General features: G+C 38.2%; 1 protein-coding gene across 4 annotated transcripts in view; it reads right to left on the bottom strand.

Annotated features, from left to right (window-relative positions):
• Positions 1-25,160, bottom strand: part of LOC122093150 (protein ANTI-SILENCING 1) — a 53,147-nt gene that overhangs the window by 4,181 nt on the left and 23,806 nt on the right. For all 4 annotated transcript variants that reach the window (XM_042663414.1, XM_042663418.1, XM_042663416.1 and 1 more), the window contains 4 exons: positions 19,528-19,554; positions 16,783-16,875; positions 4,721-4,799; positions 4,479-4,569 (listed from right to left, as the gene is read on the bottom strand). In XM_042663414.1, coding sequence (XP_042519348.1) covers positions 4,479-4,569; positions 4,721-4,799; positions 16,783-16,875; positions 19,528-19,554 — 290 coding nt within the window. The remainder of the gene's footprint in view (positions 1-4,478; positions 4,570-4,720; positions 4,800-16,782; positions 16,876-19,527; positions 19,555-25,160) is intronic.

Below are 25,160 nucleotides of genomic sequence, written 5' to 3'. Positions count from 1 at the left end.
TTTTTCCTCTCTTCTTCCTCTACTTCTTCTTCATCTACGGCTGGTTTTTTTTCCCTCACGTCTTCCTCTGCTTCTTCTTTGTCTGCGTCTTTTTTTTTTCCTCTGCTTCTTCTTCGTCTGCGGATGGTTTTTTTTCCCTCTTCTTCTTTGTCTTCTGCTTCTTCGTCTACGGCTGGTTTTTTTTTTTTCCTCTCTTCGTCCTCCTTTGCTTCGTCTTCTTCTTGTCTCCTCTTCCTCTGTTTCTTTTTCTTCCTCCTTTGCTTCGTCTATCCTTGCAGCCCTGCTGCTAGTGGCTAGTGCTTTTTTTTTTTTTCCATTTCCTCTCTGATGTTCTCGAATGCTTCTTATGGAGGCTGCCGGTTCTTTCTATGCTTTTTCTTCTGCTTTGCTCTTGTCCTGCACTGGCAGCACCGCTGCTAGTGCTTCTTTTTTTTTCCCCTTGCAAGTAGATGTAGACTGTAATCTGTATTATGAATTTATGACTGCATGATTACTACTGTAGTGCATAAGTTATTATTTTTTAGATTGTAGAGTGCATTAGTGGCAGTGCAATGCTTCTTCTCTTATGAATTTTTTTTTACTACTATTGATTGTTGTGCATTAGTGCAATGCCTCCTCTCATTTTTAATTTTAATTTTTTGTTAGTTTCTCTTGTTGTTGTTCCTTATGTTTGTGTAGTTTATTCAAATAGATATGGCTAGTAGTGGTAGTGGCGGGCCTACTGCTAGCACTGGAGCATCAACATATGATCCAAGCAAAGATCCAACTAGGAAGGCCAAATCAAAAGACCCCGGGTGGAAGTATGGATATTGGCCAGATCTTAATGATAAGAACTTAGTGCGATGTACACTTTGTGGAAAAGATGCCAAAGGAGGAATCAAAAGGCTTAAGCAGCATTTAATTAGTGGGTATGGAGATATATCAAAGTGCCAAAAAAAAACTGCAGCAATCGCTAGAGAGATGCATGAAGCTATTATGCGAAATCAGAAGAGGAAGCCTGATGTATTTGATGAGGATTATTCTATTGATCATCAGAAGGGAGAGGATTTTCCTGAAGAGATAGAAAGTGGAAGACAACTCCAGTCTGGTGCACCAAGGCCCCCAACTATAGACTCCTCAATAATGAACCTTGTGCCAAGCTCTGTGACAGCTTCCAAAAGGAATAAAGCTAATGTTATTACACCAACGGCAGTAAAGGGTCCGATAGATTCTTATCTTCGGCGGACTCCTGAAGAAATAGTTGGTGAGAGGTCTAAAGGTTCTACCCAGACAACAATACAAAGCAGCTTAAGATCAAATGCAGACAGAAAGAAAACTAATGCATATGTTGCAAAATGGTTTTATGAAGCTGGCATCCCATTCAATACAGTCAAATTAAGGAGCTTTGAGGAGATGGTTGAAGCCATTGCGCAGTTTGGGTTAAGATATAAGCCCCCTTCTTACCATGAGTTGAGAGTGCCCTTGCTACAGGATGAAAAAGCTCACTCTTATGTCTGATGGGTGGACTGACAAGAGAGGTAGACACTTGATTAATTTCCTTGTCAATTGTCCATTGGGGACTTATTTTATGGGCTCTGTAGATGTATCTAGTGAGTCTCAATATGCAGAAATGTTATTTCAGCTGCTTGACAGTAAAATTGAAGAAATTGGAGAGGATAATGTGGTACAAGTAGTTACAGACAATGCAGCTAATTATGTTGCAACTGGTAGAATGTTGATGCAAAAACGGAGTAAGCTTTATTGGACTCCTTGTGCAGCTCATTGTTTGGACCTCATGTTGGAGGACATTGGCAAGTTGAAAGCTTATAAAACAACAATATAGAGGGAAAAAACAATGACAAGTTTTATCTACAGACATTACAAACTTGTTGATGCTTTGAGGAAAAAGACAAATGGGATAGATCTGGTGAGGTCTGGAGTTACAAGATTTGCTACCTCATTCTTGACACTACAAAGTTTGTAGAAGAACAAGGATGCCTTGAAGCAATTATTTGTATCTGATGATTGGAATAGTTCTAAGTTGTCCAAGACAGAGGCAGGTAAGAAAGTATTTGAGACAATACTTGCACAAACATTCTAGAAGCGTGTACTAGATTGCTCAAGAGCATCCCAACCAATTTTAGTTGTCTTGAGGTTAGTAGATGGTGATGACAGGCCTGCATTGCCTGAAGTTTATTTGGCAATGGAAATAGCAAAAAAAATGATAAAAGTAAATTTTTCCAACAAAGAACGGTCATGGAAGAAGATGTTAGCAATTATTGATGACCGTTGGGAGGTCCAAATGGATCGACCTTTATATGCTACTGGCTTTTACCTAAATGCTAGCAAATATTTTGACTACATCAATGATGAGAGACTCCCTTTTGAAGAATCATGTAAAATACAAGATGCATTTATGACAGTTATTGAAAGAATGGTGCTCAACTTAGCTGTGCAAGACAAGATCATACGTGAGTCTCAAATGTACAGAAAATGTGAAGGTAGCTTTTCAAGGATTTTGGCTATTAAACAACGGAAAGCCGATGAAGGAGCATTGGATCCTAGTAAGTACTAAGTATTTTTTTTTTTTAATTTTAATAAGTATTTAACAATGTGCATCTAATTCTTTCCTTATATATAGTCTCTTGGTGGGAAACACATGGATCTTCGGCCCTTACACTTCAACAATATGCAATACGCATATTAAGCCTTTGTTGCTCCGCTTCCGGTTGTGAGCACAATTGGAGCACATTTGATTTTGTAAGTATTTTTTAAATATTAGTTTGTAATTATACTTTTTACATCTATTTCTTGATTTAAATAAAGAGGTATTTATGGATTCAGATTCACACCAAGAAGAGGAATAGACTAGAACATCAGCGCTTGAATGATCTAGTCCATATCCAATATAATCGTCGGCTTCATTCAAGGTTCCAAGAAAGAAGGGAAAAGGGCAACAATTATGATCCATTAATTCTTGATGAAATGAATTGGAGTAGTGAATGGATAATAAGGGAGCAAGAAGATGGAGATTTAGTCCATCCTAGAGATGACCTCACATGGGGAGATGTTGATAGAGCAGTTGGTGCATCTACATCGGTTGGGGGTCGTAATTTACCTAGGAGGGCTCAAGGATCAACAAGTGCAGCCAATATTTGTTACACATCGTGGTAGGGGGAGGACCACTGTTGAGGAATCGTCAGATGATGAAGTTGAAGAGGTCCACGATGTGGTGCGTGATGATGAAGATATTGAAGAAGACTTTGGTGATGGGCCAACTGATTCTATGAGTCAACAACAACAGGAGGGAGAAGTAGATGTTGATTTGTTAGCTTGATTATGGTTAAACAAGAACAAAGTTTAGCTTGATGATTTATTTTGTTGTTTTAAAATTTATACTTTAAAGCTTACTAAAGTTTAGCATCTTGGTTTATTTTTATGTTTCTCAATTTCCATTAGGTGTTTTTAATTCTCCCCGGGTAGGATTGGAACCCATAGCCTATCACCTATCATGAGTCATGACTCATATATTAAGGAACAAAGTTTCTCTTGTTGCTTAGTGCTTTAGTGTCACTAACTTATACGTATTGATTGACAGGGGGTTAAACATTAAAATATCATGGTTCATAGACTCATGGTCTATGATGGACTTTGTGGATCTCGTTTTGGGCATCATAGGGGTAAGTATATCTAATTACATACTTAAATAGTTAAATATTATATTATTTATAATATTTCATTAGGAATTATATGTTGTTGTGCCTTTTGTTTTATTTAGAGTTTTCTTTTTTATGAATAATTTTTTCATTTTTTGTTGTGTTTTCTCATGTTAGAAAATATATATCACTTTGCAATTTGCATTGATATGAATTTCATGTTGAATGTTGATTCTTGTCTCTTGATATTGCTTAAAGTGTGTACTTTTTTCCCTTGATGTTGCTTAAAGTCGTGCTTCTTGTATTTTGATATAACTTAAAGGCTTGATTTTTTACAAGCAATTTAAAATTAAGTATATCATTGTTATACAGTTATACTAGATATTATAGATATATTAAAAAAAATAGTAACGTCTTTTTTTGCGCCTTATTCACCTTAAGGCGGGCGCCTTCTCGCCTAAACGCTTAAACAGCCCTCCAACGCCTTGGTTCGCCTTGTCACCGTGCCAACTATGCTGTCAACCATGTAACACGATAAAACTGCGTCTATGTGTGTGCATGCACCCATGTGCGGGTGGGGAGTCATGTATTATCAAAATCTATCAACCATATTGCATGTCACATAACTTCATATGAAGCGGAAGTGTTCGATACCTCAACCGTATTGTACAAGAATAATGTTGTCGACAAAACTATGCCAGACTAATAATTTTTAGACTAGAAAGAGACACAAAAGAATGTGTTACACAAATGCAAACTAATCCATGAATAGAGAAGTCTATGGAGTCACCTAATTAAAGATTACAATTAGTCAAATATATAATAACTATATCATAGGTATACCTCCCATTTGGTAGCAAAAAACATCCTTCATCTAATTTTCTCATAGCCGTCTCTGCTGCTTCCCTTGTCCTGAAAATAACAAAAGCTTGACCTAGGACACACAAATTCACCATAATTTCAGTAACCATGATGTGAACTTGAGTAGAAGACTTCACTTTAACAACTAAAACCAGAGTATTGAAGAGACTCTCTCAAAAATTAACGACAGATTCAAGGGCTAATCTTCTATTGATGCGCCATACCACAATGGGGGCTAGACGTAGCAGTGCGCTGTACCATCTTTGCCGAGCATTTTTCCCTAAAACCTTCCCAAACTATTTCCTGAAGTGTCATATGCCAATATCAAGTTAGAGACCGGACCAAAGGCCATCCATGAAAGCTGCCACTGGTTAATTTAAGACAAAAGCAAACAAATAGATATAAATAAAGCTAAAGAAGAATATGGAATCTACCAATGGCTGCCTCATTAGATGTGTTGCAGCCATACAGTCTTGCAGTTCTGAAACAAGTTGGAATTGCCTCATTAAGGTTTGCAAGAGAGTTATTTAATCCGGCTACTTCCAAAACAACTAAGGATATATAGTACAATGCCATTCCCAGACTTTGAGGCACCATGGTGTCAACATCATGACACAGCCAGTGCTAATTTCACATAGAAGAATTTCCTGCAAGTCCTATGCATAGATAAACATGAATTCCAAATCAATAAATTGATTTTTATGATGCAAGATTGTGTTCTGGGAAAAGGCTTTGTGTTGTGTTGTTGTTGTTGTTGTTGAGATTGTGTTCTGGGTATCTTACAAGCCATGGTAGGTATCCCACTATTAGATGGATTATAGGTTCCACAAAAGACTCCAATATTAAATATGAGTTATGGCATTACCATTCAGTTTTCGATGATATCTTTGTTACATGCTTGACGACTCAAGCGATGTTCTGTTATGGTTTATCACGTGGTACGTATGAAGGAGAATTCCTTCGATTTCTTGATGTACCTATCTTGGAATAGCAAAGAACATAGAATTGGAAAGGAAATAATGGTTTGGACGTATTGAGGCGTCCTCCTCAGACAACAAAGTTGTAATTAGGTTTTCAATATGATCCCCCGTTTATTCATTCTTCTCCTTAAATAACTGAGTACTAACCAACAATATGCGGTTGAATAACCACACCCACGTTACATAACCCACATAACACTACCACAATACATGACACACACTCAATAACTTCTACTATAACCATGTTAAAATTAACCACTACTCCCTAACTGACAGATGTGATAACACCACTACTAAGCTACTACACCATGTGATAGCTCCACCATATGAGCACGTACTTCTCCCACTAACATAGCCGTAACATCACGACATTTTCTTTACTTAACTGGGATAATGTACATGGTCCCTAGGTTCTTGAGCGGGTCTGAACTCGAGAAGGCTAACTTTCATTCAATGCTGATTTCCTCTCTTACAGTTCGGAGAAGGCATTGTCAACCCATGGACAGAGTTGTTGATCCCCACCCCCAACAAAAAATGTAAAAGAAGGGCACAACCTAGCTAGTCGAACAACGTTAATCTTTATAAGGTAATAATATGAACCAAGGTGAAGAGGCTTGCATGCACGCCTAGAGTTCTGTAACTTGGAGAAGATAAGAGTAGAAAGTAACAGAACAAGAGATCTTTATAGTGGCTGGAAAGAACTCAAGGCAGAGATTGTAGTGGGTATCTTACTTGTTGCAACAGCATGAATCTTACAGTAGTAATGTGGATTCCTCAAAAATATATGAATTTGGTTCAACTTCGGAGCCTCAAATCATATTCAAAATTAGGCTCAGAAACTTGTAGCAGCCCTTAACCATAGAATTGTTGTCACTTGCAGTTCTATGAGAAAACTTCCCTTCACAGGTGATGCAGTTCGAAGAGCATGTCTGGATAAAAAGATAATTTTGGATCCCAGGCCAAGAAAACCAGGCCTAAATTGGCCATTGTTCCAGCAGCAAGGGTAGTTTGGGCATCTAGCAGAGGTTGGGGGTATTATTGTTGAATGCTTTCCTTTTTTATGGTTCTCCATTCCTAAAATAAAAATCCAGATGAACCAAATTTTGATCATTCCAGTGGTATATTTCAGTTTTGGGCCAGACCAAAATGACTATAGAAACCGGAATTTGGAACTTTTCCTAAACTTTGTGGTTTTGTCCTAATAATTGAACTTGTTATAAATAAAAATATTTAAAACAAAATCCCATAACCAAATACTATCTAAACAAGCCCCCATGTTGCACTGTAACTGTATTAAGTTTCCATTAGACTAAACATCCAATCAAAATTTTGCTTCATCCAATATGAAGCAAGGATATAGCAACAGCTTGTAGTTGTTTAAAGCAGATTACAATAAAGTCCCTCTTTAGTTACCCTCCTGTTGGCTGTCTAAATCTTTCAGCCCAAGATGCAAAGATTTAAAGGAAAATTCTGCCTTTCAGTGCATATAGAAAGAAAACAACATATGAATAATTGATGGGACACCTACAAACCTCCCTATACCTTCAGCACTGACTGGATCCTTATAGATGGAGCGGTTACTAGTATGAAGGAATTAAGTGAGCTGCACATACACCACCACTCCCTTACTCTTTGGAGATGTTTCTCCAACTGCCTCCCCACCCAAGCCTTTCTCATCCACCGCCATATCCCTGTTCCCCCTTCCTGTTGCCTTTGTCCTCATGCCTCTGAAGACATCCCACACCTCTCCCAATGTTGGCCATCCTCGAGGCCTATTCTTCCTTTTGATAGAGAATGGATTTGGATTGACATGACCTTCTCAGGATCCTACATTTGTGACACTATTGGGAAGCTGGCTTTTTATACTACTATAAATCATATCTGGATGGAGAGAAACATCTGCAGATGGTCTTCCATCTCCCGCTCCCTAGGCAAGATTTGGAAAACCATCTCCTTTGATGTAACCTCCAAAATCCAGTCTCTTCCCCATAGGCCCGTTCCTAGTTCCACCAGGAACAGTCATATCATTGCCACTTGGAACCTTCATATTGACACAATTCCCCACCCTTAGCCCCCCCCTCCATGTTGTTGTTCCCTTTTTTTATGGGGTTTTGCTAGGATCTTTTCTTTTTCCTGATCAGGTTTTGGATCTTGTTTGGTTGTAATTTTGGTTCTTTGTTGTTTTGCTAGCCTGGTCTAGCTCCCCCCCCCCCTTCTCCCCTCTTGTATATTCTTCCCCTCTTGGCAATGAATCTATTTATTCATCCAAAAAAAAGTGAGTTGCACATCCTTATAGATGGACTAGACACCTATAAATTCCTGCACCCTATGTGCTGGTCTAAAGTCTGCAGTCCAAGGCTGAAGGTGGCTTAGTTGAGAGATATCAAAGATACCAACACCATCGGCATCCTGAAGCTCATCTGGAAAATTGTCTCCAAACAGTGCAGAATCTAGGTCTCTTGGGTTTACTCCTCTCCTCTCAAAAATGATTCCCTCTAGTCTAAACTGCCTCCCCCTCCTCTATTGCCTCTTAGATCTGGTACAAAATTCTTAGCTCCAGACGTTCCGCCCTTCATGGCCTTTCCTATAAACAATAGTAATCGCTCCTCCACCTCCCTCTAGTTAGACCCTTGGCACCCCTCAGGTATCCTCCTCTCTTTGGTCTCTCCAAGAGTCATCTACTCCTCTTAGCTGTCTAGATCTACTTTAGTTACCTCCATCCTATCCCCAAGTGGATGGTCTCCTCCCCCCCTCCCCCTTGCTAATTTATGGTCTTCCCTTCCGCCCATCCCTCCGGGGCACCGAGGTAGGGAAGACCAGGTCCTTTGGATTCCCTCCTCTTCAAGTCCGTTCACCTTTGCCTCTACTTGGGATTTCATTCGTTTAAAAAGCCCCTTTATTCCTTGGTGTAACACCATTTGGTTTAAAGGCCATATCCTCCACCACAGTTTCACAACTTGGCATGCCCTATCCAACTGCCTCGCTACCTTGTCTTTTCTCATCTACCGGCACATTCAGGTTTTCCCCTCCTACTATCTGTGCTCGAATGGCATTGAAGATGCCGATCATCTTTTTTTTCTCTTGCCCCTTCTCTGCTGCAATCTGGAAGAAGGTTCTCACCTCCTATGGACCATCACATAGGAAGATCCTCCCCTTGTCTAGAGAATGGATCTAGATAGACATGACCTTTGGTGGACCCTCTATTTGTGGCACAGTCGGGAAGCTCGCCTTTGCCGCCACCATCAACCACATTTGGATGGAGTGAAATCTCCGTAGGACTTCCAATTCTCGTTTTTCCAAAAAGAATTGGAACGCCATCTTCTTTGATGTTAACTCTAAGCTTGGGGCCCGTTTGATAACGTTTCCAGAAGCGAGTTTCTACCGTTTCTGTGTCAAGAAACAACAGAAACGGAACAAAAAGTTTTTGATAAACCTGTTCCGTTTCTGTCGTTTTTTGAAACATAAATAAGAATTTATAGTTATTTATGGTTTAAGAAACATAAATGAGTGCCATTTTAACCCCAAAACCCGACATTTTCCTTCAACAGCCGACGGTGCCCCATTCCCTCTGTTGTGAACACAACCTCCTCCATCGTACCACTCCGCAAAGCTGCACCTCCCAGAGCAGCGATTCCACTAATTTTCACCCTCGTGAAGACGACTGGAGCACCCGTGAACCTCCGTCATGTCTTCTCATCTGCCAAGATTCGTCGCAGGGAGCTGCAAATCGTACCACAAGTGAGTTGTAAAGGAAGAAAAGGGAGAAATACAAGAGAGGTGGTGTCGATCAAGCTTCCATCACGAAATTTGGCGCACTAAGGAACAGTTCAAGAACCCTAACATCGCTTCAACTTAAGCCAGCGATCTCTTCTCTATTCGGTAGGCAAAATCGTCTTCCGATTTCGACAGAACTCGTGATTCTTGTTGCAGGTTTATGATTTCAATTAGTGAAGGTTCTGAGTCTGCATTTTTCTATTCTAATTTTGTAGAAAGCTGTGGAAATCTGTAGGTAGGGTTTTTTTTAGCCATTTTTGTTGTTGTCTTTCGACTTCTAAAGATCAGAGTGATTCGAAGCCGTATCTCGAAGATTAGTAAGGGGAACACCTGCAGGTAAGTGATTTTAACCATTATTGATTACCCTCACCTATGTTACTACTTCTCTGTTTTTTTTATTTGGAACGATTTTTCTTTCTCTGCACACGTCCTTCTCTACTACTGTGGATTTCCATGTGCATGAAGTTTACGAGTCTGGATTAATTTTGTTTAATTATTATTTGGTTTTGTATTCTGCATTAGAAATCTGTGGCAGCAATTCTTTTTCCCCTGAGTTTCTTTTGGGTTCTGGTGAAATGTTTATCTTCTGTTTGATACATTGCTGTGGTGGAGATTAACCCCTTGCAACACCCTGGTTTCCTGTCATACTACCTCATTGGTGCACCTTCTTTTTGAGGTGTTCTACTGCACCTGAAAACTGGTTTTTTTTTTTTTTTAATCCAACCATTGGATCTTTGAGATATTCCGGGATTCATCTCCCTTGATTAGACACATCATCTACAAAGGTTTGTTCTTCATCTGGCCTTTGGATTGGTAGACCTTAGAAGTTACTAAATTTTGAAGATTATGGAGGCATTCATCATCTACCAATCCAACCATTGGATTTAGCTAATATTTGGGGATCTTTTCATCCATTCTGGAGGCATTCTTGACCCCATTTTGAAGATCATATTGTCAGAATCAGACAAATTTTTTTTGTCTCCTATACTAGTCATTGCATGATTCAGAAAAGCATTTCTCCTTTTTTTAACATTGTGGAACAAGCAGGGAATCCCAGATGAGAGGAGATGTTTCAAAAGCCAGGCTGAAGGAAGACCTTTAGTTTCAGCTTCAACCCACAATCATTTATTAACAGACTGAAATGAAAAGAAACCCAGAAACAAATACTCTTGTCTCTCATATTTTCTGCCATAAATTATTGTAGAGAGAGAGCTGCCGACAGTTAATGATACATGGTCATATGAAAACGTATTGTAGCCCTACTCCACTGTCTACTACCCTTTAAGCTATTGAGACAACAACAGTACTACCACAGCTACCCCCACCCCACACACACACACACACACACAACACCCATAGGGAGAGAGAGAATGATTGGGAAAGTGTACCACTACCAACCCACAATGACCAATCTCTGCCATCTTTGAATGCTTACCAAATTAGCTGATGATTTTTTTTCTTCAAACATATGATTGAGTGATTTTCATAATTGATGGAATAATATTTTCCTTCGGGTGATAAGTAGATTTCATTTGGACAATGGGTAAATATCATGCTATATCCTAGACTCTGGTATATGTTATGAAGGAAATGCATTGACTGAATTATAAGTAAGATGCAATTATTAAGTTCCGGTCATTGTAACCATCATATGTCAGTTCCTTCCCCTTTTATAAACGAGTCTCTAGCCTCAAATGTATTTCTTCCTTTAAAATCTACTTTTTATTGATTGTTTGACCTTAAAATGCAGAATCTCAAGATTGTGGTATTACACGGGTATAGATGTCCACATCTCTGTGATCCATTACCTCTTCCGTGATTTCTGAAATCTGTGTTTTCCTTCAACAAAAAGTAAGATGATTTTCGGATGCCGACCGATTTTCTTGGGTATTTGGAGCATAATCATTACTATCGTTGCTTGATCTTCCATCTCGTATCCACATATGATTTCCTTCTAAGGATCTCCATATACATTGAAGATTATGACATCTTTCATGTACTTAAGAGTTGACCTTCTTTAACCATGACTATTACTAAAACGGAGTAGTTAGAAATTGTGTTAATTTGGGTCATATCTTTTTATTTTTGTCCCAAAGCACTGTATATGAAATTAGTTTTTCGGTCATGTTCGCATTTGATTTTACATAACCTATGTTTGTATTGTCCCTTTTACCTGTTTATATTTTTCCTCACACTATTCTTACTCACCAAAATAACTACGACAGACAGTTAAATTTTTTTCCTTCAAGTGCAAGTTCTACTCATCTCTATGCTTATGCTTGTTGCTTGCATTCTTTTACTTTTTCATGTTTCCTAATGCATAAGTACCATTTTTGTGATTTTAAATAGTTTATTCTGTGGAAAAATGTTTGCTTAATCAATTATACATGTTCAGAGTTATGAGATCCCCAAGAACCCCTAACCCCAAAAGCACTACTATAATATGGAATGAAGCTGAACTAAGAGCATTCATCAATCATATGGTTGAGAATGTAAAGTAAGGATTGAAGACCAACTCAACGTTCACAAAGTTTGGATGGGAGAATACTTGTAAAGGATTGGAGGCTAAATTCAAGCGACCCTTTGGGAATGAGGAACTTCGTAATAAGATGAACAAGTTGCGGAAGGAGTATAATAGCTTCAAGCGGTTGTTGAAAACAACTGGATTCGGATGGGATGCAAATGCTCGGACTGCCACAGCAGAGGATTCTGAATGGGAATCAGCTATTCAGGTATGACCATTTATTTGGTTTATATTAGGATGATAATTTACTACTCAAACAAACTGTTATGATTACATTCTCAATTTTTTGTTTACAGGGAAACAAAGATTGGGCAAAGTATAGAAGGAATGGTCTTACTTAGTGACCAGAGTTGTTAGAGATCTTCTCCGACTCAACTGCCCGTGGAAATAGAGGGTTTTCCCAGTCTACTATTGTTACTCCTTCGTCTACTAACCTTGCTAATGATAATGATGATTTTCAGGAGATTGTTCCTGATGACAGTGATGGTAGTAGCGGCACACCCGAAAGATCTGGGAGGAAGGGCCAGACAAGGGCAATCACGAACTCCACTCAAGACTTTAGAGATTTTGTGAGGTGGAGGATGGATAAGGGAAACTCCTCTGCAACTTCAATCGTAGTCCGACCTCTTGATCCTATGTATGATGGGCCACATAGTATGATGAACTGCCAGAAGTTGTTGGATACTTTGGACGATATTCCATCAAAGTTGTATGTCTTGGCTCAGAAGAAGATACATACTGATCCTGGATGGCGCATGTCTTTCATGGAGGTCCGCCCAGATAGAAGGTCATAGATGATAAGGCATCTGAAGGAGTTGCCCTGAAGTGGAGCAATTGGTTTTGGTGAATGATTTTACATGCAGATGGACTAGTTTTATGGGGGATTGTTTTATGACTGTTGACTATTTACATACTTTTCTACCTACTCTTCTTACTATTGGTTTTTGATGTTGACACTTGACTTTTTGTGCATGTTGTTAATTTGTTTGATATTGCATGGTTCTAGATGTTCTTGGATTGGTGTTTGCCTTTTCTTTTCTTACCTATTTAATACAAGGTTATAAATATATTATAATATTGACAAGTAATGCATATGGCTATGGATTGAAGTCCTAACAGGATGGTGTATGATGTTCTTAATTACTTGTTAAATGATGCTAGGTATATTAGCATATAGACAATAATGCTATTAGGATTGGTGGACGCTTTTAAATGACACAGAAACTTTTGTTATGACATCATGGTAGGGATATTACTCAATCTTGCTAGTCAGGTTTATGGATTTGTTATATTTTTTTTATGACATCATGGTAGGGATATTACTTTTAGGTCAGGCAGTACTTGTGGTCTGCTGAATGTGGTCATAATTACAGGGATGTCAAATGATGCAGATACCAACATCACAGGTTCATCTCATGATGTCGATGATATGATTATATTATATCAATTCCAAAACCTTCTCAGCACATATAGGATGCGAGAACCGCTGAATGATAGTAGTTACACGGGACCTGTAATGGTAGCGAAGATTCTTGTAGGCCATGCAGATGTGTGCTACCGAGAGTTTAGGTTTGAACGACATATATTCCTCAACCTGCGAGATAGAATGGTACATAGAGGTTGGTTAGAGGACAGTCGTTACATTCGAGTTGATGAGCAACTAGCAATGTTTCACTTGATAGTAGATCAAGGGTTGAGTAACAGACAAACACAACAGAGATTCAATCGGTCCAGACAGACGATTAGTCTTGTCTTCCACACGGTATTGCAAGCTATGCTTCAATTGTCACTTGAGCATAGTTGTCATGGCGTTGCCTGGGCGTCACCAAGGCGACGATTTGGCGTCCTGACGGAAAAAGTTCATGGCAGTGCTACGATTTACGTGACTCACAAATGGTGGTTGCCATTGGCTCATAGGCGTCGCGATCAACGCCAGGTCACGCCTAATTCACTAGGCGGTCGATTTTTTGTAAAATGCAGGGTGATTTTGATAAGGCTATGTTGATTTTTTATGATTTGATGTTGTTTAATGTTGGTTTTATATGCTATAGGGTATATATTGTAGGCTTGTAGCATGCTAAATAACTTTAGAAAATAGGGAAAATAAAAAAAGTAGCATACTAAATAACTTTAGAAAATAGGAAAAATAAAAAATGACACATGGGCGATTTGACCGCCATGGCAACGCCATAACGGGCGATTCATTGCCAAATCGATTAGTCACCTCTCCACCACCTTGGATCGATTTAACGCCATGACAACTATGCACTTGAGACAATCAGCCCACCAAATTTTCAAGTGGTACCCCCAGAGATTGCCAGCAATCTGAAATTCTATCCATATTTCAAGGTAACCGGCACCACATTGGGAGTGAACAAAATTATTCGATGTTTCCACTTAAATTTCATTGTATTTTACACAATTATATGGACTAACCTATATAGAATGAAAAATAGGATTGCATTGGTGCTATTGATGGCACCCACATAAGTGCCATCGTACCTAGGTCAAAGGAGACACGTTATCGAAATTGAAAGGGTACGATCACACGGAATGTTAAGTGTGCAAGTTCATTCGACATGCGATTCACATTTGTGTATGCGGGTTGGGAAGGTAGCGCACACGATGCAAGGGTGTTTGAGGCAGCAAGAACCAATGATACCCTAGGGTTCCCTCATCTGCCACCAGGTACAAATATGTTATGAACTTATAGTTGTCCTTCCGTATATGTATGATATGAAATAGGTATCTAATACCATACATGTTTCCTTAATAATTGAAGGCAAATATTATGCTATTGACTTGGGCTACGCTAATCAACTGAGGTATTTGGTGTCATTCCGAGAACAAAGGTATCACTTACAAGATTATGGTGAGGGTAGACCTGGGCCAAGAACAGCTAAGGAGTTGTTCAATCACAGACACTCATCCCTGCGCAATGTTATTGAGAGAACATTCGGTGTCTTGAAAAATAGATTCCACATCTTAAGAAGTATGAATGCATACGATATTGAAGATCAGACACGAATCGTGGTCTCTTGTTGTGGGATCCACAATTACATCAAGGAACAAGCTATTGAAGATAAGTTATTTAATGAGGTTGGAAGCGAACAACCTGTTAAGGACCTTATGAACCCTGATCCTCATACGTACCGTGCTTCGACATCTGATACGTCCCAGAGACGCTCAGCGAGACAAATGCCCATAGTGCACCTAAATATAGCCAACCAACTGAAAATTTCTAGGAGAATGGCTACGATTCCATTAGATGGATCTTGAATGCTTGCCAATCACATTCATTATGTATTATATGTTTGACAAAAAATTGACGCACTTGTTTTCTTCCAATCTGTCTATATGGTGTTACTAATTATATTTTTTTCGCTTGACACATTATAATTTGGTATGAATTGTAGTACTTGTGCTCTACAGATGTCTTCAAGTTACACCGCAATGACAAGTTGTGAATACCGTAATGGTTTGTGCGATAAGTTCACAACGAAACATGGGCCTAATAGAGGTAGATCGTCCTTCAAATGTCCGAAGCATAATGAATTTTTTATGTGGATAGATGAATTTCGCTTATGTGATTGTGGCGAGGGACAATGTAAGGTTCGCGTCACAAAGACAATGGCGAACTTTAATCGTCGATTCTGGTGGTCCCAAATCCAGTGGGATATAACTATTATCCTTATTTTTTGAAAATAAGCTATTGACCTTTATTATGTGAATACATTTCGTAATTCAGTTGAATGTAATTGCAGGCCCAAGAACGAGGTTGCAATTTTTTTGAATGGATTTATGGAGACAGCAGTTCAACAAGTGCACTTTCATCCGATTGTGGAACAAGCAATTCGATGGTTGGAGGTCACTCTTCTATATCAACACCGTCCTCTGATTTTGTGAAGGGGTACTTGGAAAGAGCAATTAAAGGTGAAGAGGAGAAGTCAAGAGTATTGAAAAACGAAATAGATGTGTCTAAGGAAAAACGAAGGAAATATACAGATATCCTGGATGCAATTAATAATATGGACATCAACAAAGGTGATAGTTAGAGGGTAATGACAAACTGGTGGAAATATGTAAGACATTGCATACCCGGAATATTTGCATTGTATTCCTAGTATTGTAGGTTAATATGTTTTAGTAAGAAAAATATGTAGATGTAAGTTAAAACAAAGAAATTCGAAGGTCGTTCGGTCGCTGGTCTTGGTAGAATGAAGGGTTATGAGTTTCTATGAATATTAACTAATGTGGAATTTTTTTATTAAAATAAACATCAACTCATGTCCAAAACATTTCCAGAAACAACATTTATCAAACACCTTCTTTTCCGTTTCTGTTTCCAGAAACAAGTATCATCAAACACCTCCTTTTCAGTTTCTGTTTCCAGAAACGGAAATTTCTGTTTCTGCCGTTTCTTGCAACAGAAACAGCAGAAACGTTATCAAATGGTGCATTGGTTGTCTACGACATCACATAGTCCACAATTCCCCAAGGAACAAGCTCATTGTTGTATTCAAGGATCTCCCTCCTTCCATCATTCCGCTTTTGTGGGCTTGTGCTGTTTGACATCCCTCCCCCTCCTTTCTCCTTGTATATTCTTCCTCTTGGTAATGAATTTAGTTATTCATACCAAAAATAAATAAATAAAAAAAATTGAGCTGCACAAGAATATCTTCAGAAGTAATTGGAGATCCAATTAACAGTATAAGTAAAATGCAGATAATAACAAAATACTGCTTTTTCTTTCAATCTTTTATATTCTTTCCCAAAGATGGGATATCTCTTGTCCTCTTGCAGTTCAAACCATTATTGATAAATTATTTCATTGTTATTCAAGAAGAAAATAAAAGACAATAAAAAACACAATGGGTTGATAAAAAAAAAAGTGAACCAAAAAAGAAGGAGAAAAACACAACGGATAGAATAATACAATTGCCACATTGTCAAAAATATCTTTCTATGCCACCAAACTTAAACAATAACTCTGGCGTACAACTATTACCTCTACATCGGCTGAACTGTATCCTGGATACAGATTTGAAAGCAGGACAAGAGTTCCTTGCTCATGCGCAGTCTGCATTCTTTCCTCCCATGGCTGAAATAGAGAGAAGAATATTACACTCTCAACAGAGAAGGATTCAATGCTCACATTTCAAATTTCTTTTCTTGTCTCCAAATAAAGATTCACATTCGCATTATCCTTCTTCAACATCTAAACTCAAAAGGGTGTTATCTTTATTTGTCAAGGACAAAAATGAGATGCAGGCAGAGATCAAAAGACCCAAATAAGCTTGCGGATAATGGGCCCAATAAAGAAAAGCTCCGGTTTTCTAATCCAATTGACGTAGATTAAGGTAGTAGTGAGTGCACCTACCGAGTAAGGTTTGAAAATAGTGTATGACCGAGTAAGGTTTGAAAATAGTGTATGAATAGCTTGTTAGACTCTTCATTGTTTGATGTTTCCTTTCCCTCCCTCCCAGCTCCCTCTCTCCCTCCTTCCTCCCTCCCAGCCCCCTCATTGTTCGATGTTTTCTGTTGACTGGGCTGTGATGTTTCTAAGGTGTCGATTGGGCTGTGGTGTTTCTAAGGTGTCTGAATAGCTTATTAGACTCTTCATTGTGTTCAAATCTTCTCTACTACTTCATCTTGATGCAGTAAGCCAACTTTGATTCTTTATTTTCAGGTTTTGATGCTCTTCCAGGTTCCAATCATAGTCTGAAAAGCCCACTAAGCCATGAGATGCTTGGTTTTCAGATCCGCTGTGAAAACTTTAATAACAATAATCCTTTTCCACATCAAAACCTCTCCTTTGCTCTTTTCTTTTCTGATTAGAAACCAAGGCTCCATCACCCCCACATCTCTTTCAACTCTCATAGAATATTACAGAAACCTTCATGAACTGAAATAGGTACATGCAAAATCCACTCTATCTGGCCTCAAGGGGCAATATTGGGTTTGATCCTTGCTTGTTTGGTCTCCAAAGAATCAAATTGGGAAAGAGATCCATGGTCAAGTTGTCAAAGAGATGGGCTTTACCACGTGTTAAACTAGGGGATGCCTTAATTGACTTCTATGTGAAATGTGGACAATGGTGTGATGCAAGGAAAGCGTTTGAAGGCATGCCAGAAAGGAATACATCTTCCGATTTCTTTAGACCCTCCGAAGAGTATCAAGTATCAACCCTCTGACACACGCAGTTCCCAGACAAGTAAAGGACTTCATGTTCCAACAATCAACTCATGAGTCACGATCTAGTAGGAAAATTTTTCAATTACCACAAACTCTAAACAAAGAGGGGGAAACACAATAGGGATATAACTTCACAATTCAGCAGCATGGGACTTCAGTGAGAAATTATTCAGCGACACTCGAAATGCAGTCTTAGATTGGGAATAATCTTTTCACAAGTCAGTGTTGTTTTCTACCTTCTATTATGGATATTAGTTATTTGGTACTAAAGCATTTCACCTTTTTATTTTAAAACAAGAAAATACTCTTATCTTGTCCCTCTTGAATGAGCAGCCCAATTTTCTACTTAAATTCTATTATCTTTATCTATTTGGTTCCTCTAATATCTTCCCTTGACAATTCTAATCAGCCTGCAATATCCGACTCCTATCCATTGCACATTTTTCTCTCCAAAAGAAAAAGAATAAGAAAATAGAAAAAATCAGTAAGTTACTTACCATCCCCTCCACCACCACCCTCCAATAGCACCCATATTTTAAAGATGTCTTGTTGAGTTTGTCTAGGGAGCCAAAGCTCTAGCAACAATATTAGAGGTTCTTCTATATCATCTAATTTTGAAATGTAAACTCAAGTTTTTAGGGACAAAGACAGATGCTACCCTAGCATTTTCTCTTCCAGCACAAGCTAATACATACTCTTTTAGCTGGTCAAATTGATATTAAGTCCCTCCCCCACATCAAGACATTTGTGACCAGTGCATTTTCTTGTTCCTGCTTCAATTCTGTCCAGACAGAACTTCTAGTTGAAAATTGCGTCCCAGGTGGTTCATTCTGGTTGTGGCTGTATAAGGTATAGCTCCAAACCATTTAATTCTTGTTTTTTCCACTTCTTTTATATGTTACTTCAAAATATACATCTCTACAGAAGTTTGCATAAGAAATTTAATGTATATACAAAACTTACGAAAAGAAATCTTTCTTACTTCTTGTAATTAATGTTCTCCAATATGTATCGCAATTTCCTAACCATGATTCTAGTTGATAGAGGGCCTACCATAGTTCAATTAACTAAAACAGAAGCGCAATAACAAATGGAAAATATAGAAACTTCCAACTAGAGTAACTATTATCCATGGGAAAACTTTCAACACGAAGCGATAAGGTTGATGTGGATGCATATGCATTCGGTATAGAAACACTTGATCACTCTTATACAAAGACTCAAAGAAACCAAAAACTATAAAAATACTAGCAAAATGACCGATTGAAAACATTGTGGAGGGAATAGATATACAATTCAACAAAGACTTATCCAAGCTATATAGAATTGGTTAACATACTTCTTGCATACAAGTATACAACAGTATATATATATATATATATATATATCATAATATATAATATAATATACACTAACCGAAGTGTTGTCGTATAAACATTAGTCAAACTGTCAAACTAAAGTTTACCAGTTCACTGCACTAAACTTTATATAGCTCATGTACAAAAGAAAAGAGAAAAATAGAGACTATGCATAAATGCTATAAGAAATGATTACTTACAAGTCCCTTGAACCATTTGCTTCTGTCCTGTTGAAAATCATACAGTATAAATAGGTAAGAAAGATCAGATTCATAGCCAATAGAATAGTAACAAAAGAATCTGTAAGACAATAAATGAGCATAATATATAAATTCATTTGCATAACAAAATGAGTTCATTTAGAACATCAAAACGATATGGAAACCCTTAAGTATGTCGAAACACCAATATTCAAATCACGTCAAAAATAATGGAATGGCAGAAAAATGAAGAAACAAATAGTGTAAACTCAAGCAATAATGTACTCTTGTAAGCCAACCCCAATTGGGAAAGAACCAAAACCCGAAGACAAGAAAAAAAAATTACTATTCATAAGAGAGCATGCTAGCCAAGAATGGACAGCACCCGATGGCCTCAGTCTGTGGTGATTCAGTAGACCCCCTAGCCGCAATTCCAGGAACCCTTGGTGGATTCCAAGGTTGGATATTGGTCAGATTCCATCCCTGTGGATCAGGTGGTGAGTCCTGATCATATCTTTTCAATCTTTTCGTCTACTAAGTTCAGTTCCTTGTTCTGTTATTAGTTCTGAACCTTGCAACAGTTTCAAAATCTGAACTTTTGTAGTTAAAACCTAAAATCCTTGCAACTAGGATTCATTCAATTTTAAGATTTTTTGGTTCTATTTTAGAAATTCTGTTATTGTTCAATCAGTTATTGGTTCCTGTTGATCTCTCTTTAGAGCCCTAATCATGTCCATCGATTCTGAAGTTGTTGACCTGTCCTTCCCCAAGTACTGTTACTCCATGAGTGTGAATATGACCATCAGATTTTAAACTTTGGTCTCGACATGTTTCAACCGAAAATTCCCACATTCCGACCGAATGTGGGAAATTTCGACTAAACCAATTGGTTCGACCCTTCGGGTGGAACCAACCCTTATATAACATGCTTTTAGGGAAACCAAGTCTTCTATTCCCAAAAATTCGACCATTTCCCCTTATTTTTTTCTCTATGAAGTGGGAAACTTGGGGAAACACTCAAGATTTTCCCCTTGTGCCCAAAAAACTTCAATCGAAGCTTGGATCTTGCAAAATCTACCTAAGGAAGGCAGATTGGGCCAAAGCATGGATATATCTAGCTTGTTTGGCAAAATGGAAGTCATAAGTTTGGGACAGGGTGGAGGATCTGGGCATTGGCATCCACCAGAATTCATTGACTCGAGCCCTAGTCCAAAACATCATGGTGATAGTGGCTTTGAGAGCACCGGATCAACTGCATCGCATTATGGGTATCCATTGTATGGTGTATATGCCGGTGGACCATCCTTCGAGAGCATTAGTCCATTTGGATATAGTGGTGGGTATGGATAGTATGGTGGATATTCTACCTCATTTGAACAAGAGGGTAGTTCAGGTGGTTGGTCATCTTTTGTTAACAGTATCTTTGGGTATCCATCCCAACCTTATGTGCCATATCCACATCCTATAACGATGACTGAGTCATTCCCTAGGTTGGGATACCTAGCTGATGTTAATGATGCATCTTATAGATGCATAATGATAGACAACCAAAGCAATTGGGCCCAAAAAATGTCATGGAACGCATATGTGGTGCTTTCAGAGGAGCGGCTACGACATCTGCAGTGATACGCAGCTTATGGACTGGAACCGCCTAAACACTATACTTGGAATTGACTTTTGAGTGTTGAGCGTTGAGCGTTGAGCGTTGAGCGTTGAGTGTTGAGAGTTGAGAGATAACTCATGATGATGTAATATTATTATTTATTTTGGATCCTTTGTATTATGTATTATGTACTGATGTAGATTGTACACCACATATAGTGTAGACTATGTACTTATGTAGTATAGTTTCAGACTTTCGATCAACGACTCAATGTACATTACCAAACTTTTGGTTCACCCCAAAAGTATGACTTTGTGTTTTTTCTATAAAACTAATTATGTGAATGTATTCGAAATGTCTAAAATAGGATGTAAACAAAAAATAGGAAAAAAAAAAACACATTTTGGGGGTCGAAACCAAAGTATTCACCAAACCAGGAAAAATTCCATAGTTTCCTCAAAATTTCACATGTTCCGACCTAAATTTCGGTCTCCCCAAGGGTCAAAACCCGATACCTTGAACCTTGTCTGCGAGGGGCTACAGCCTTGTAAACGAATCTAAGTCATGAAATTGTACTGTTGCCTCGTACATTTGCTATGTTTTCTTTTAATTTTAATTCTATTTCAGTTTTCATTAAAAACCCAAAATCCTCTCCTTCCCATCGAAATCTCGTTTCCAACTTCAACTTGGATTTCTCCAAATCTCTCGTTTTATAATTGATCTCTGACTTCTAGTTTCAATTCTCCATTCTGCTATTAGTTCTGAATCTTGTGAGGGTTTCAAAATCTGAACTTATCAATTAAAATCTAATATCCTACTGCAACTAGTATAATTTTCAGATTTTGTTATGCTTTGCAAACTCTGTTTCTATATTTTGTTTTTGTTCTAGCCACAGCTAATTTCTGTTTAAAGCCCTAATTCTAACCATCAATTCTGCAGATGTTGAGCTGTCCTTCCCCAAGTAGAATTACTCCACCAGCATTTGCTGCCGGTCCCCAGTCCAGGTAAAGGAGGAGGGTTGGTACGTAGCCGGCACTGAAAACAAAAACCCCAGCCAAACCCTCTTAACATGGATTCTACAACCATATATTATAAATCTTATGCTACAGGTGTTCCCCGCCAGAATAAGCAGCAGTCTACACTGTGACCCGTGTGTAATGCAAAGTGAGCAAGGAGTCAGCAAGGGCATCCCCAAGCAACAAGCTGCGTTGGCACACAAATGCAATAACAAGTAGGCAAGGGTTCTCGCATTGTGGACGAATAATGGGAAGGAAGCTTGTCCAAAAGCATAGGATTTAGGTTAGCATTTGGAATATTGGATTATTTCTTTTTGTGGGGGGGGGGGGTGTAAATAAACATTGAATATTTAACAGATAAGTGTATAGAATTGATAGATGTCACGAGGAGATGAAGGATTAACATAGCCTATATTCTAGATGGAAGGGTAAAAAAGCTAAAAAATTGGACTACTTCAAGTTTTGGTGTAAGGGGAAAAAGTAATAGAAATTGAGTGTGCACAGCAATAGTTAAAGATTTAAAGAACGATGTGATGGATGTTAAAATATATGGAGATAGGAATATATCCAACAAGCTTGTGCTGGAGAAAGAGGCTGTCAATTCAATTAGCACTTACACAACCCAAGTAGGATTGGATGAAATAAGTTAAAATTTTGGGAACATATGGATGTATTAGTGAGCAAGGTTTTAGTCAAGGAGAAAAGATAATTATAAAGGGTGATCTGAATAGACATATTTGGAGAGATCATAAAGGCTATGAAGGTGTAGTGTACATGGAGGACATGGTTTTGGAGAGAGGAAAGGGGGGATCTCAGTTTCAGATATTCTAGTGGCTTATGATGTATCCATTGTAAACACTTGATTTTCTAGTGGCTTATGATGTATCCATTGTAAACACTTACTTTGAAAAGAGAGAAGAGCATTTAGTTACCTTCAAAAGTGGACATCATAGTAGCCAACTAGATTTCTCGTAACTAGAAGGTCCGACAGAGTGTTATATAAGGATTGTAAGGTTATACCAGGGAAGAGACTAACCAAACAATATAGATTAATGGTGATGGATATGTGCCTCATCACGCGAAATCGTCAAAAAAGTGAGTATGAGTGTTTTTTGCCCTCGGATAAGTTGGTGGAACTTAAAAAGAGATACCTTGAAATCATGCACTAACAAAGTGGTCAAACAAGGAAAATGGGACGTGGATAGAGAGATAGTAATATGATATAAAATGAGATTACTACTTGTATTAAAAAGGATCTAAAGATGTCATAGGGTGAGCCAAAGGAAACGCCATTCCTCCAAGGAGACTTTGCAGTGGGACAATGAGGTTCAAGCAAGCATTAAGACTAAGAAAGCTAGTTTTAAGACATGGCAAAGGACTAAGGATGTAAAAGATCAAAAAGGTATAAATATGCCAGAAATGAAGCCAAGAAAATTGTGGGAAAAGCAAGGGCAAATAAATATGAAGGTATTTATAAGAAACTGAGCACAAAAGAAGGGGAAAAAATTACCAATAAGATAGTAAAAATAAGGGAAATGAAGAGTAGAGATCTCGACCATGTTAGATGTATTAAAAGTGAAGATGATACAGTACTAATAAGGGATGAGGACATTAAAGAGAGATGGCAAGGTAATTTCTACGGCCTACTATTCTACTAAATGAAGACATTTCGAGTAGTAGTCTAGGAAGAACCAACTATTGAAACACTCACATGCTCTGATCAACTTGTCAGAACTCAAACTAGCTTCCTATATTTTTCTACTTCTTTGATTGCAACAATCGGGTAAACAGGAGAAAGGGAGAGTTTCCCAGTGATACAATAAAATCACGAAGTTTTGGGAATTGGCCAAAAAGTGGGTGAAACTCGTCATTCTCCATGCATTACCTATCAAGGCATCACATGTCGTAGATTTGTACAAAAAATTAGGGTCTACGATAAAAGAAACTTTACGGAAGATGAAAGCAGGCAAGACACCAAGCCTAAATGAGGTCCCAATAGAAGTGTGGAGAGCTTAGGAATCTATGGTTTCTCTTGGCTAACCAAGATATTTTATAAGATAATAAGCATAGGAAAAATGTCAAATGAATATAAAATAACCATTATAGTTCTGATTTGCAAAAAAATAAAGGTGATATTCAGAGCAGCAATAACCATAAAGGCATAAAACTGAGTTATTTAAAAAAATTATTGGAGAGGGTTATGGAAACCCACCTGAGAAAAGAAACTACCATAACAGACAACCAATCAGTTTTATGCCAGGAAGATCGATGACAAAAGCTAGATTTAGAGATTGCAAAAAAAAAGGATCCCCATATGGTATTTATTGATCTAAAAAAGGCTTATGTCATAGTCCCTAGAGAGTTAATTTGGTAAGTACTAGAGATGAGAAGTGTTTCAAGTAACAATGTGGAAATAATTAAATAATATCCTTCTTAAGTGCCAACAAAGAGAATGTGTGGCAACTAGTTGATGCAGATATGGCTGCCCTTTCTTGGTTGGACCAGCATGACCCACTTTGGAAGCCAAGAGCCAAGAAGAACTGGTCCAGCCTAGGGTTTTGGTCCAACAAGGGTTGGAAATAAAATTAGTAGTTTACTTAGTATTTTATTTCATGCTTTTAGTTTCCAGACTTGAACGTAGGAGTAGGATTTATTTCCTTGCTTTGGTTTCCTCTTTATAGTTGTTTCCTAGTTTAGACTAGTTTCCATTCCAGTTACGTTTCTAATTTCATGTTCTTATTTTCCTATATATTAGTTGTAATCGATTGAAGTTTTAGAGAGCAATTTGATTATTGAATGAACGTGTGAGTGTGATCCTCCTTTTCCCCCTCTCTACTCTGATTTCCCCTCCCTTCCCTAAGGGTTCTCCATCAACTTGGTATCAGAGCCGGAGGATCCTATTCCTTCCCCATCTTTCTTCTTCCCTTCCCATTCTCTGTGTCTGATTCCACCGATACTGAGAACACAGTGAAAGAAAAAAGAAGTCGAGGTCGAAGTCGGAGAAGCAGCAGAGA

This window comes from Macadamia integrifolia, chromosome 11, assembly GCF_013358625.1.
Source record: "Macadamia integrifolia cultivar HAES 741 chromosome 11, SCU_Mint_v3, whole genome shotgun sequence".
Taxonomy (NCBI): domain Eukaryota; kingdom Viridiplantae; phylum Streptophyta; class Magnoliopsida; order Proteales; family Proteaceae; genus Macadamia; species Macadamia integrifolia.
Note: the sequence above shows the minus strand (reverse complement) of the source record. Positions and strands in the feature narration are given on the sequence as shown.